Source organism: Lipotes vexillifer, unplaced genomic scaffold (assembly GCF_000442215.2).
Source record: "Lipotes vexillifer unplaced genomic scaffold, Lipotes_vexillifer_v1.1 scaffold987, whole genome shotgun sequence".
In the NCBI taxonomy this organism is placed as follows: Eukaryota; Metazoa; Chordata; class Mammalia; order Artiodactyla; family Lipotidae; genus Lipotes; species Lipotes vexillifer.
The window spans coordinates 305,081-318,854 of NW_006787426.1; the positions used below are offsets into that span (position 1 = coordinate 305,081).

The 13,774-nt window shown below is 61.6% G+C and overlaps 2 protein-coding genes across 2 annotated transcripts in view; one reads left to right on the plus strand and one right to left on the minus strand.

The window, feature by feature from the left end:
• The first annotated feature begins 1,512 nt into the window (after positions 1-1,512).
• Positions 1,513-2,829, plus strand: TSSK2 (testis specific serine kinase 2). Its single transcript, XM_007460013.1, has one exon. The coding sequence runs from the start codon at positions 1,615-1,617 to the stop codon at positions 2,701-2,703; it is 1,089 nt and encodes a 362-aa protein (XP_007460075.1). The 5' UTR covers positions 1,513-1,614; the 3' UTR covers positions 2,704-2,829.
• A 1,732-nt stretch (positions 2,830-4,561) lies between these two features.
• The window catches only part of ESS2 (ess-2 spliceosome associated protein), a 10,222-nt gene continuing 1,009 nt past the window's right edge, over positions 4,562-13,774 (minus strand). The window contains exons 2-10 of the mRNA XM_007460014.1: positions 12,679-12,847; positions 12,489-12,584; positions 10,549-10,718; positions 10,327-10,444; positions 9,918-10,051; positions 9,189-9,291; positions 7,684-7,793; positions 5,320-5,435; positions 4,562-4,911 (exon numbers count right to left, since the gene is read on the minus strand). Of these exons, the coding sequence (XP_007460076.1) occupies positions 4,632-4,911; positions 5,320-5,435; positions 7,684-7,793; positions 9,189-9,291; positions 9,918-10,051; positions 10,327-10,444; positions 10,549-10,718; positions 12,489-12,584; positions 12,679-12,847 (1,296 nt within the window). The 3' untranslated portion in view covers positions 4,562-4,631. The remainder of the gene's footprint in view (positions 4,912-5,319; positions 5,436-7,683; positions 7,794-9,188; positions 9,292-9,917; positions 10,052-10,326; positions 10,445-10,548; positions 10,719-12,488; positions 12,585-12,678; positions 12,848-13,774) is intronic.

Consider the following 13,774-nt stretch of genomic DNA (forward strand, 5'->3'; position numbering starts at 1 on the left):
ACCACCCCTGCCGGCACATGGGGGAGCCCTGCTGATCCCCTGCATGCGGGTTCCACAGTCACTCCCACCCACCCACCCACAAACAGGACTTCCTCTCCCCCAACCCCCGGAGAACTGAGCACACACACGGCACGCCTCCTGTCCTGGCAACGCGCTACAGAGGACAGACAAGTGGACAGCAGGGCTTGCAAAACACCCGAGGAGATGCTACGGGAGGCCACGTTTCCCAAAGCAAGAACAAAGGGGTTTCCACATTGTTTCCAGGGGCAAAGACAGTCTGAGATGCAAAGATGTGCCCTCCCAGGGTTCCAACAGCTCACAAAGGTCCCAGCGACATAATTCAGGATCCCCCCTCACCCAGGTGCTTGCTCTTCACTGTCAGTGCTAGGGGTGCTGCCATCCCCCAAGACCCCTGGGACTGCAGCACCAAGGCTCCACCCGAGGCCCCGCCCACTCACTGGCCAACGCACCAGAACCCAGTCTCCCCCTGTTGCCGGTCCCCCTCCCCATGGACCTGCCCGGTCCAGCCTCCCCGTGCCTGGCCACAGGCGCTAGCCTCTGCTCATCCCAAAGCCCCTTCCCTATGTGCTCTTCCAGGACCCACCTAAAAATGGGACTTGGGCTCTGGCTGCTCCTGCCCCGGGACCTGCAGCAGCTGTCCCCCCACCCTCTCCTCCACCTCCTCCTAACTCTGGGACTCAGCCATTCTCAGAACGGCCTTCCCTCCCCCACGCCCTTCCCTGCCTGGACCTATCACCACCACCACCCACCCCGGAACGTGCCATGTGTCAGCCCACTGGGGACCGGGCCGCCGGGCTGGGCACTCACAGCCTCTGAGCTGCCCTCTGCCCCAAGCACGCCCTGCTCGCCATCACAGCACTGACCCACCTCCACCCCACCCCCGCTCCCCGGACAGCTGGTCTTGTCTCCCAGGCTTGGAACCACCACCAGCCCGGCCGGACCAGGGAAGTCCCTCCCCAGCACGGCAGGTTCCGAAGACACAGCCCCAGAGGGGGTGCTCATCACACCTCAAAGAAGGGGCAGGAAACTGGACCTCGTGGGACAGAAGCCATTGCAGAGTCAGTCCCCACATCCAGGAGAGGGAAATGGGCGTGGGGCCCGCACGCTGGCTGGACCTGGGCGGTCCCCTGGGCCTGACTCGGGACAGTGCAGCACAGCGAGGAGGAAGAGCAGTGAGGGTCACCACAGTCCTGGGTGCCAGCTTCCTTCCAGCAGGCGGGGAGCAGCACTCCTGCCAGGTCAGCCTGACTTCCAGGGCTCCAGGGCCTGTCCCCGCCCAGTCCCCACTCCGGGCAGCCTGGCTTTATGACTTCACAGGCTGAAGTCACTGGGGGGGGACAATGCTGGGTGTTCCACACCTCCAAGTGCAGGCCCAGACCGGCCAGACGGCTTCCCACAGTGCAAACGAGGACAATGCCTGCTGGCCCAGGTGGGGGGGGGGGGGGGGGGGGGGAGGGGGCGGGTGTTCCACACCTCCAAGTGCAGGCCCAGACCGGCCAGACGGCTTCCCACAGTGCAAACGAGGACAATGCCTGCTGGCCCAGGTGGGGGGGGGGGATGTAGAGGGCAGTGGCGCCAGCCGCTCCTGGCACCATGGATGATGCCACAGTCCTAAGGAAGAAGGGTTACATCGTGGGCATCAACCTGGGCAAGGGCTCATACGCAAAAGTCAAATCCGCCTACTCCGAGCGCCTCAAGTTCAACGTGGCCGTCAAGATCATCGACCGCAAGAAGACGCCCATGGACTTTGTGGAGCGATTCCTTCCCCGGGAGATGGACATCCTGGCGACCGTCAACCACCGCTCCATCATCAAGACCTACGAGATCTTTGAGACCTGCGACGGCCGTATCTACATCACCATGGAGCTCGGAGTTCAGGGCGACCTACTAGAGTTCATCAAGTGCCAGGGGGCCCTGCACGAGGACGTGGCACGCAAGATGTTCTGGCAGCTGTCCTCAGCCGTCAAGTACTGCCACAACCTGGACATCGTCCACCGAGACCTCAAGTGTGAGAACCTTCTCCTTGACAAGGACTTCAACATCAAGCTGTCAGACTTCGGCTTCTCCAAGCGCTGCCTGCGGGACAGCAGTGGGCGCATCATCCTCAGCAAGACCTTCTGTGGGTCGGCGGCGTACGCGGCCCCCGAGGTGTTGCAGGGCATTCCCTACCAGCCCAAGGTGTATGACATCTGGAGCCTGGGCGTGATTCTCTACATCATGGTCTGTGGCTCCATGCCCTATGACGACTCGGACATCAAGAATATGCTGCGCATCCAGAAGGAGCACCGTGTGGACTTCCCACACTCCAAGAACCTGACAGGCGAGTGCAAGGACCTTATCTACCGCATCCTGCAGCCGGACGTCAACCGGCGGCTGCACATCGATGAGATCCTCAGCCACTCATGGCTGCAGTCCTCCAAGCCCAAAGCCGTGTCTTTGGCCTCCTTCAAGAGGGAGGGTGAAGGCAAGTACCAGGCTGAATGCAAACTGGACACTCAGCCGGGCTCACGGCCCAAGCAGCGGCCTGAGCACCAGCCCGACCACAAGCTGGGGCCCAAGACCCAGCACCAGCTGCTGGTGGTGCCCGAGAACATGGGCAGGATGGAGGACCGGCTGGCTGAGACCTCCAGGGCGAAGGACCATCACGTCTCCGGAGCCGAGGTGGGGAAGGCGAGCACCTAGCGGTGCGGAGGGCCTGGGGGGCATGGCGCGGTGAGGACCCCATAAGCTAAGTAGGAGGTAGAAGCTGAAGAAGGCACAGGTGCAAGAACGAGTAAAATCCATCAATTAAACCATTATTTTGATTACGTTCTATTAGCTTTCTTCCACCTAGTAGCAAAGATGTTAAATCCTGACCACCAAATAAACCAGTGTATGCAGCAGAGAGGCCTGCGAGGAGTCATTTTCTCTAGGACTCAGCACTTCCCTCCCTGCGGCACAGGGGATCTGGAGTGGGGGCCAGGCCTCATGGGCAAGGATTCCACGGCCGCCGGCCTGCCAGGCCCCCACGTGCCTCCCCACCCTGCCCAGCCCCCACTCAGGCAGCCCTTCCTCAACACCCCCCTCCCCCTTCATTCCCGCAGTTGAGATGGGAGATGCCGAAGCCGAGACCTTCCAGTGGCATTCCCCCTGCCCCTATCCCCGCCAAGCAGCCCTCATGCTTTATCAGCCATCACCCCCATCCCCGCCAGGTGGTCAGCACCTGGTCTTCTGTGGCCTTGCCTGGACAGCGCCCCATATCTCGTTCACACCCACCCAGACCTCCGCCCCCTACTTGCTGGGGGCTCCCTCAGGGCCAAACCCACCCTTCTCTATGGAGAATAAAGCACCCAAAGCGGCCCTTTCCTAACCCTGGACAGTCCCAGCACCGCCCCCTTGGTGGGGCACAGGGCACAGCCAGGACTTGGCTCCCAGGAACTTGCAGGACTTCCCTGAGGAGGAGCACGGGCCAGCTGGTGCCCAGGCAGCCTCCAGGGAGCATGAGGATGGCCCACTGCAGGGTGTGCGTGCTCAAAGCGTGAGGGGTTCCCATCTGAGCAGACCCCAGGCTGCCTCTCTGAGCACAACCCGACCCCACCTGAGGCCTAAAGAGCCCGTCTGGGAGCCAGCCCACCTCCCTGCGAGGAGCTGGCCCCAAGACTTCCGGGGTCAGGCCCAGAGGCAGGTGCCCACCCATGGTGCCCACGGCGCTCTTGGGTCCAAGTGGAGCCCAGCCCCACTGCTTGTGACCTGTGGCCCAGGTTACTGTTACATGGGGGTCTCGCTGGTGGGGTGACAACGGGGTGAGGCCGGCAACCCAGCAGCATGTGGCAGGCAGGGCCTGGAGCCCCGAGCAGAGGGAGGGAGGGGACATGAGAACGGCCCGCCCACCTGAGCTGGAAGCCAGGTGCTTGGGAGGTGATGGCTGAGGCCACTGGGAAGGCGCCTCCCACGGGAGCAGCCTCACATGCAGGACCCGTGCAGCTGTATCACCAGCAAACCACGCAGGTCAGGCCTGGCCAGGGAGGCTGTGGACCTGGGCCCAGAGCCCGGGTTAACCTGGCGACAGGGGGACCAGGGACCAGCTCTTCATGCAGGAAAACCTGGGGCACAACTGCCAAGGGCTCTGCCCTTCCCAAGGGCGGACCGAAGGGCTGTGAGCTCAGCTCAGAGGCAGGTCCCCAGCCCTGAGGGCACCACCGGAAGCAACGCAGGCAGCAGCAAGAAAGGCTGGACACCCCAGCCCTCCGAGGGTCACCACCAGCAGCCTCCTCCCGGAAGGTCCGCAGTCCTGAGTGAAGGATGCAGGTGCGATGCAGGCACGAGGGTGACTCCAGGGCGCACAGGCCACAGGGCGGAGAGGCAGCCCCGCTGAGCTGTAGATGTTCTTTAATGAGGGTTAAATAGGAACAGGTTGGGGTTCGATAGAAAAGCATGTCAGCAAGGCCCTGGGATGCTCCCCAAGGCCACAGGGCAGGTCCTGTGCCAGCCCAGCACCTGTCTCCTGGGTCTCCTGGGATGCTCGCTGCTTCGGGCTCAGGCCTGGGTCCCCAGAAAGCCAGAGTCCTCTGCTGGGCAGAGAGCTGCCCTGAGGGCTCCATGAAGCTCCCGCGGGCCCAGCCCAGGACGGACTAGAAGAAGTCCGAGGCTTTGCGCCGGGCGGGGAGCTGCAGCAAGTTGTCCGTGATGCAGGCCGGATCCTGGCTGAGGGGGGTGTGTGTGGCAGAGCCAGGAGCCGGTGTGCTCGTCGGGGTCTGGGGCCCGCCGGCTGGAGTCTTGAGGTGGGTAGAGCGTGCTGGGGACGGTGTGTAGCTGGCACGCAGGGCCCGGTCCGTGTACTTGCTGGCCGTCCTGCTCACGAGGCGCTGCAGGGCTGGGGACATGGCTGGGCTCAGGCCTTTGGGGGTGAGGCTGCAGTGGAAGGAAGGGGTGGGTGAGAGGCAGGATTAGGCCCGACCGGGCTCCCCCTGCAGCAGGGTCTCCCTTGGCCTCACAGGAAGGCTCCCGGGGGATGCGTGATCATTCTGGGTGGGAACCTGGATGGACTGGCCCAGACAGTGAGCCCGAGCCTGCAGTCGAGGGGTGTGGCTCCCTCGGCTGAGGGGCTGCAGCGGACCCCAACCCTCTCCGAGGGCAGTGATAACACCGACTCCACAGGGTGGACAGGAGCTCAGTGGGGACGATGGGCCTAAAGGCGCCCCGCAGGTACGCGGGAGGAGGAGGCTATGCACAAGGTGGAGAGGGCCCTGCTCCGGCCAGAGGGACGGCCACAGGCCCCAGCCCTGAGAGCGCCCACTGCAGGGTCCGGGCCACCCTCACCTGGCTAGGTTCTCCGTCGCCCTCCGCAAGGCCTCCTGCTTCTTAGCCCGGTTCTTGGCAGCAGCCTCGTTGGCCATCTTCAGCCCCAGCCGCTCCCTGCGGCCCGGCTCCAGGATCTAAAAGACAGCAGGTGTGGGGGGGCTGGGCCACTACCCAGCCAGGGAGTCCTTGCCGCGGAGGCGCCGGCCTCTTCCTGTGGCCCCTGCGGTCCCAACAGCCCACCATCACTGCCCCTGAAAGCCCCCAGCCAGCCTGAGCTGCCCACCCGCCCAAGGCCCGCCTGGGTTCTTCACGAAGCTGGCACTGCCCGGTCAGGCACCTGTGACCCCCTTCCAGGAAAAGGGCCTGTTTCAATATGCTTTCGTCTGACTGCCAGGGTGTACCAGCCTCTGTGTTTCCATAGAGAACTTCAAGAAATGTATCGTGGGCCTGTCTTTCTGTTTGTTTGTTTTAAAGATTTATTTATTTAACTTTATTTTCTTTTTGGTTGCATCAGGTCCTAGTTGTGGCACACGGGATCTTCGTTGAGGCATGTGGGATCTTCATTCTGGTGCACGGGCTTCTCTCTAGTCGTGGCATGCGGGTTTTTCTCTTCTCTAGTTGTGGCATGCAGGCTGCAGAGTGCGTGGGCTCTGTAGTTTGCAGCACGCGGGCTCTCTGGTTGAGGTGCGTGAGCTCAGTAGTTGTGGTGCGTGGGCTTAGTTGCCCCGCAGCATGTGGGATCCCAGTTCCCCGGCCAGGGATCTAACCCGTGCCCCCCGCATTGTAAGGCGTACTCTCCACCGCTGGACCACCAGGGAAGTCCCTGGGCCTGTCCTTCTATTGGTTTTTTGTTTCCTTTCTCACTTGCAGGAGTTTCATCTATGTTGGCTACGTTAACGTACACCGTTCAGATTTCTCTTCAGTTATCTGCTTGTAGTTTTACTTTTGATGTTTTCCGCTGTACTCGGGGTTGTCATCTTCCAGTAGCGCGATCCAGCCCCCACTCCCTTCGTGATTTCTCCCTTTGCTGTCGTGTTTAGAAAGTCTTCCTGCCTCAACGTCACATTAAACGTCGACCGGTATGTTATTCTGAGGTTTAACATTTGCTGTTTTAACATTCAACTTTTCCATCTTTCCGGAACTCATCCTGCTGTGTACACTGAGGGCCTGGCTTGTTACCCTAGCTCCACACACTCAGCATGGTGCCCCAAATCCTGCCTAGGCGCTGGGACCAGGCTCAGGCCTGACCCACCTGCCAAGGGTGGCTCGCTTCAACGCCTGACGGCACACATCCCCCTGCAAGTTTTTCTCAGCTGTCGCCGCATCCCAGGCTCAAAACCAAGGTGCCTGGGCCCTGCGCACGCTGTCTGGCCGCGCGTCACCCCTGCACTGGGGAAGCACCCGCCCCTCGGCCACCAGGTTTCTGCCACACAGGTCTGTGCTTTCTCTCCAAGCCAGTCGCTCCTATGATTGTATGTTTCTGTTGCTATAGTGACTGACACTTTTTCCTTTGCATTCCACATCGGTGCTGCCTGTGTTTAAAGAGACCCGTGACCCTGTCCCCTCTGCAGACCTATGTGAATTCCAAATTCCATGCCCCATTCTTTGGGGTTTCAAAGCAGATGACGTGACCCTGCAGCCTTCAGCCTCTGTGGCACCACCCACCTCTGCCACCAGCAACCCCCCCAGCACCCGACAGTATGCACTAGGCTCTGGGGACCTCCCCCACTTCCCCCCCAAACCACACCCATCACTCAGTTTCCCCACAAACTGTGTGCAGACCAGGGGCCTGCCTTCCGATGTTGTTCTGGGGCCCCACCTGCCTGCCAGTTCGCTGGCACCTTCCCGGGCCACCCCATCCCTACAAACCACCTGCCACCCAGTCCCCTCGCCTGCCTGCCTGGCCCAAGAAAGGCCTTCCTCCTGGGCTCCAGGCCTTGTGAACCTCAACTCTGACTGCTCCTATGACACCGGGCTGGGGGCACCTGATCTGGTTCTCCGGTAACCAGAGGCCTCTCTCTGCAAGGACACAGCCCTGCTGAGGACACAGCCGCATCCCATGGACACTAGGATTCTGGGACCCTTCCCGCCCTCAGGCTGCAGCACAGCAGGCGTTCCTGGCCCACCTGAGACCGCCCCTCATCTCTGAACAGCCCCCTCCTCCGGGCCTGCAGGCTCAGAGCGGCCCCAGCAGCTCCCTGCTTCAAACACCCCCGCCCCAGTCTCTCCCCCAACCCAGCCACCCGCCCACGCCTGTCCTCAGTGCCCAGTCCTACGTGGAAGTGCAGTGCCTGCCCAGGTGTACAGACCATCCGCTGTGCACGGAGCTATGGGTGCTCAGGAGGCCCTGCGTCCACCCATGCTGCTCCCACCGCGACCCACCTTGAAGGCTGGCCCTGGCGTCCTGTCCACGTAGGGTGTTTCAGATCCTTCAACTCTCAAGGGCGTGTTCTCGACCTCCCCCCAAGTCATCAGTGGGGACTCGTTCACGCCTGCGGATGGAGAGCGCACAGCCAGCTCAGGCCTGGGACCCGGATGCGGGTCACAGCTCACAAGCACCAAGGCCAGCAGCTGTCCTCTCTCCTTCCCAGGACCAGAACCTGGCACTTCTGACCTCTGGGAGGGAAACATCAAGGCCAGCCCATGCCCCTGCACCGTGGGGTTTAGCCTGGGGTAGGGGGCTTCACAGAGAAGCTGGGCTGGGTGAGTCAGACCCCCCATCCTAGCACAGGGCCAGGGGGCCCCCGGAGGACAGTAACAGGACCCCGCTGCAGGGAGGAGATCCAGGGCCTTCCAGGGCTCCCAAACCTCCCAGGATCCTGGGCAAACCATGGTGCCTCCACAGGCCCTCGCCATGGCACAGCCACCGGTGTCCCTGGACGCAGAAAGAGACCAGCATGTGCCCAGGAGGCCACCCTGAGTCTCATGAGCCTGCTGTGATCTCTGGGCTTAGGTTTGTGAGCACCGCACACCTGCTGACGTGAGACCCAGAACTAGGAAAAACTACCCAAGACTGACAGGGACACCCAGCCCAGGCCAGTGGGACAAGGCGGGTGGCCTGAGGGAAGCGCACATGGCCCTGTAAGACCCCTCAGGCCCGTCCTGCCCACCTGCACGAGCCAGGCACGGCCCCTGGAGGCCCAGGTGCACCTAGTCTCCTGCAGACTGAGCTTGGCTTCCATACGCAGGATGCCTGCCCAGAGGCTTCCCTGGTGGCTCAATGGTTAAGAATCCATCTGCCAACGCAGGGGACATGAGTTCAAGCCCTGGTCCGGGAAGATCCCACATGCCGTGGGGCAACTAAGCCTGCGTGCCACAACTACTGAGCCTGTGCTCTAGAGCCCGCGAGCCACAACTACTGAAGCCTGTGTGCCACTACTACTGAAGCCTCCGTGCCTAGAGCCCACGCTCCACAACAAGAGAAGCCACCGCAATGAGAAGCTCATGCACCGCGATAAAGAGTAGCCCCCACTCTCAGCAACTAGAAAAAACCCGCATGCAGCAGCTAAGACCCGACACAGCCAAAAATTAAATAAATGAATAAATAAATAAATAAATAAAAATTTTTAAAAAAGGACACCTGTCCAGAGCCCACTGGACTTACTGGCCTCCCCCCTGATCCCCTCTGCCTGCTCACCAGGCCAGTCTGTCCTGCTGACCTTAGGGCGAGCCACAGAAACCACCCAGCTAGACCAGCTGGCCCCACACGTCCCAGGTCAGGCCTGAGAGCCTAGCCACCCACAGCCCTGTTCGGCCCTGGCACAGATGGGACCCTGGGCCTGAGTCACATGAGGCACGGTGCAGACCCAGGGGAGCGCCAGGAGTGCCAGGCCAGCCGGGCAGCCCACCTCCCCCAAGGCCGTCCCACCAGCGGGCGTGTGTCTCACCAGGGGCAGGAGAAGGTGTGGCAATGAATCCAAATCCGCCCACGCGAGGGGACTCCTGGGGGATAAGCTCCTTGCCATCCGGTCCCACCTTGCCCTGTTTGTGCTGGAGCGAGAGGAGAGGTGGTGTCAGGGGCCTAGGCCATCCCCTCTGGCTGACAGGCAGAGGCTGCACACCTCCCTTCCTGGGTGCAGACCCAGGGGAAGCGAGGTGGACCCTGGCCCTTGCAAGGACCTTGAGGACCCGTCAGAGCAGCAACCAAGCAAGGAAGCACCTCCGCCTGCCATGCCGAGCCACACCTGACATGCGTTACCTTCAGGGGCTACTGACTTCAGGGCCCTGCGGAGGCTATGCTAACTGGGGCAACTGTTCTCTGATGGCTCCCACAAGGCACCTGTAAAAGCCTCCAAAACAGGCTCCCCACCTCCAACCTCCTCAACGCCATGACGGCCGGAGTCACCGCCCTGCAGTAAATCCGGGGTCAGGAACCTCTGCTGTCCGCCACACCGAGCCCAGCCCACCCCACGGGAACTGGCACAGACCTGACCCACAGAACATGTCTGACTGAAGCCTCCACGAATGGAGAAGAGACTCAGACACCGCCACATAGGGACCCAGACACACCCCCACCGCCGAGCCCTGCTGAGCCCAAGGACAGTCCTAACGTATGGGGGTGGCCAGGACCGGAAAGGCGGGGGTGCCCACGCCACCCCGCTGGCCCGGCCCCTCACCTGGGCGTTGAGGGCAGCGGCCTGCTGCAGCTGGGACCTGCTGAGGGCCTGGCTAAAGGGGTCCCTGAGGAAGCGGGTGTTCTTATGCACCACCTGCCGTGGCTTCTTAAAGAGCTGCTCTTCGTCGGGGACGCCTGGCAGTGGGAGCAGAATCACCTCAGTGTCAGGGTGGGCAGGCCCCCCGCCCCTCGCTCAGGGCCTGAGGGAGAGGAGCTGGTTCCCCACGGAGCACAGCCTGAATGCAGCTGCGGGAGCCACACGACCGCGCAGACTCCGCAGGCGAACCTGCCTGCCCTGAAACGGACCGGGACCCCAAAGGCCCAGAGTACAAGGGGCACAGTCACACACTCCCAAAAACCAATCCAAACCTTCGGCCCCAGCCTGCACCCCCACCCGGCCCGCCGCTCACCCTCTGGGTAGTACATGAGGGAGTTCTTGGCCTTGTACTTCCAGGTCTCCACACCAGCCTGGCCACTCTCCACGGCTTGGCACTCTGCCGACGGGAGCGCGAGATTATCCTTCTGCCTCTGCGTCATGGTGGGAGCGTGGGTCAGGGAGGACCCCCGGCCCTGGGCCCTGGCCCCGGGGACCCCCACCCCGAGTGGGTACCGCTGACCCTGCACCAGGGCACCTTCTCAAACTCCTCCTCGGCCTGGTAGAGCCACGCGTGGCGCGCCCGGCTCTTCTCCTTGGCCACCTCCATGATCTCCTGGAAGGAGGCGTTGTCCTCGCTCGTGTACCGGCTCAGGAAGACGTCCAGGCTGGGCAGGGCTTCCCTTTCCTCCTCCTCTGTGGCCTCTCCTGTGCAGGGGTGTGGGCAGGTGACACGAAACCATCATGCAGTCACTCGGTCCCAGGAACCCTGGCTCTGGCCGTGGGTCTGTCCGTGAGAACCCACACTGCCAGACGACACCCCCTTGGGGGGAATCAACTCCCCCAGCTGCCCAGGGAGCCCCCAGGGGCCCTTCCCATCTGCTGGATACCAGTGAAGAGTGCACTCTGACTCAGGCCAGGAGGGGGCGTCGGGCGTTAGAGCAGCATGATAAAAGGGGTCCTCCCACAACAAAACAGTGCCTGTCCTGTAGGTCCTGCCTCCAAAACCCTGGACTGTCCCCCTGTCCCTTATCCTGACTCCCTCCCTTCTTGGTATCTGTGCTACAGGGGAGTGACTGTCACTTAAGCCTCGTGACCCGCTAGCGGACCTGATGGCAAGGACCCTGTATTATCTAGCGGTGGGCGGGGAGGCACCTAACAGGCACTGGGCCACACCCCGGGCCGCCCTGGCCGCTGCCAGGGCAGCCCGCTGAGGCGGTGCAGCACTGCATACAGCAGTGCAGATGCAGTGAGGACGACAGGGGAGGGCCTCTACTCCACCCCCTACCACCTGCCAGGCAGCGTGCAAAGCACTGTGCCTAAAAGGTCAAGACGAGTGTCAGAAAGGTGGGCACTCACACCCTGTCCCGCCACCAAAAGCTCTGGGACCTGCAGAGGTTACTGCCCTCCTGAGCCTCAGTCCCCTCGCCTGCAACCGTGAACTATGTGGTGCCTAAGCTCAGGTTACTCAGGGGATTCCTGCATTTACCGAAAAATAAGGGGGATTCAAAGGAAAGGAATCTGCCAACAGTCTGTGATTCTCGAGCCACATCGCAACGGAGAACCACGCTCTGAGGACACACAGGACGCACTGTGGCTGGCAGGAGGCTGGGTTCTGGAGCAGAAAATGTCACACATGTGTTCGCACAGGGCACCAGTGCCAGCGGAGCACACTGTGGATGCGACGCTGGTAGAGAGCAGCTCATGGCCATCTACACACACACGTCGACCCCTGATGAAGCACCGACTGAGAGGAGGCCCACGGCACACTGTTCACAGGGCCCAAGATGCTCCTTCTGGGGAAGGCTCCCCGGGAAAGTCAGGATGAATCTTTACGCTCTAGTAAGCGTGTTGGAGACCCGGAGGCCCAGGCACACCCTAGGTGCAGGGCATGCAGATGGGAGCAAAAGGACCTGCTCTTGTGGAGGGAGAAACGGTAAACAAACAGAAACGCCTTTTAAACTGGCGTGTCCTCCAGCAAGAAAACAGAGCCAGGTGGCAAATCACAGAGAACAGGGTGAGTGACTGTGCTGGGAGGTCAGGGAAGGTTCCCTGACAGGCAGCATCTGAGCAGAGACCTGAAGGAAGAGAAGGAGCAGCCATGCAGTCACCCACAGGGGGCGACCAGCTCAGGAGAAGCAAGTGCAGAGGCCCTGAGGCATCTGAAGGAGGCAGTGAGGGAAGGAGCCCCCGCCCCAGGCTCATGACGCCCCCCGGACAGAGGTTGGTACAGTGAGCAGGCCAGCAAGAGGGGAGGCGAGATTCCCACGCCACAGAGGAGGGCTGGAGACTCAGATGACCCCCCTGTTTGGGAGCTGAACCCAGATCTTCTGCCTCCTAGACCCCATGGGTTGCCCTTTAAGGAGAGACCCTCAGGGACAAGAAGGAGCCTTCCCCTGAACACCCCAGGGCCCCACAGACGAGGTCCCCAGGCAAACCCAACAGTGTGAGGGAAATGGGGCACTCACTCACCATCGCCGTCCTCCAGGCTGTGGCCCCGGCCCAGGGCCTTACTGCCCACCACCCCGGTGCCCGTGTGCACCTCAGGGGTTTCAAATGTGGCTGGAGTCACATCTGGGGGAAGAGAGGGGATGGGGATTGGAGAGAGCCTGAAGCAACAGTTCAGTGGGAGTCCCCTCCCGCCCCCCCCCCCCAGGACTTCTCTTACAGGGCGGAGGGGGCTCTCGGGACATCTTGCCCAGGGCAGAGCCAAACTTGATGGCGATCTGGCGCATCCGTTCCAGGTCTCCATTCTCCTCGGCCTCCAGGTACTCCTTCTGTGCCTGCAGCTTCTCCACATCAGGAAAGAAGTCCCTCTGGATGACCATCTGGAGGCCCTAAAGGTGTGATCAGAACATAAGTCAGAGCTCCTGTCTGCCTCTCCCCTGCCACTCAGCCCACAGTGTACGTGTGAGGCCCCCAACCTCTGTCCAGACCAAGAATCCCCAGAACTTGGGGCAACGTAGTGCTGTAATTTTTTTTTTCTTTTTTGGCCACGCCGTGCTGCTTGTGGGATGTGGGACCTTAGTTACTCTATCACGGATTGAACCCAGGCCCTTGGCAGTGAGAGCGTGGAGTACTAACCACTGGACATCCAGGGAACTCCCACTGGGTGCACTTTCAAAGCCTTCTCTCTCCCTCACTAACTGGTCACTTTCATTCTCCTTCGCGGGCTCCACCTCCACACCAGCGGACCAATATGCGTGTTGCCACCTTCATTCCACCCATGATCTCCTATTTCCAGTCTGAATCCTTCACCGGGATGCCTTCAGCCAGTCACCCCACCACCAGCACTGGTGGAGATTCCCAGCTTCGCACCTCCAGCCAGACTTGCCCCTGAGCTGCACTTCTGCACACCCAGACGCCCATTAACGCCATCTACCTGCACATCCCAGGAGATTCCCAAACTTAACCAACTTCCTCCCAGCCCCATGCCAGCTCCTCCTACTTCAAGGGCGGTGAGATGCCTACCCACTCAATGATGCTGCCATAGTGGCAGCCCGTTTCCAGGACCCCCAGCCTTAACACTTGCCATTATAGCTCTCCAAGAAACCCTCTTTATCGCCATCCTCCCAAATTCCTACTGACCCTTTAATAGAACCTTGTTTCCCTGACACCCGCCCCGCCCCACGGCGTACAGACACATCCGCCCCTTCTGCTCCCTAACAGCAGGGACACCTCGCTCCACACTGTGCCTGTTTGTCCGCCCGACTGTCCACATCCTGAGGGCAAAGATTCGGGCTGCTCCACCTTCGCGAGCGGAC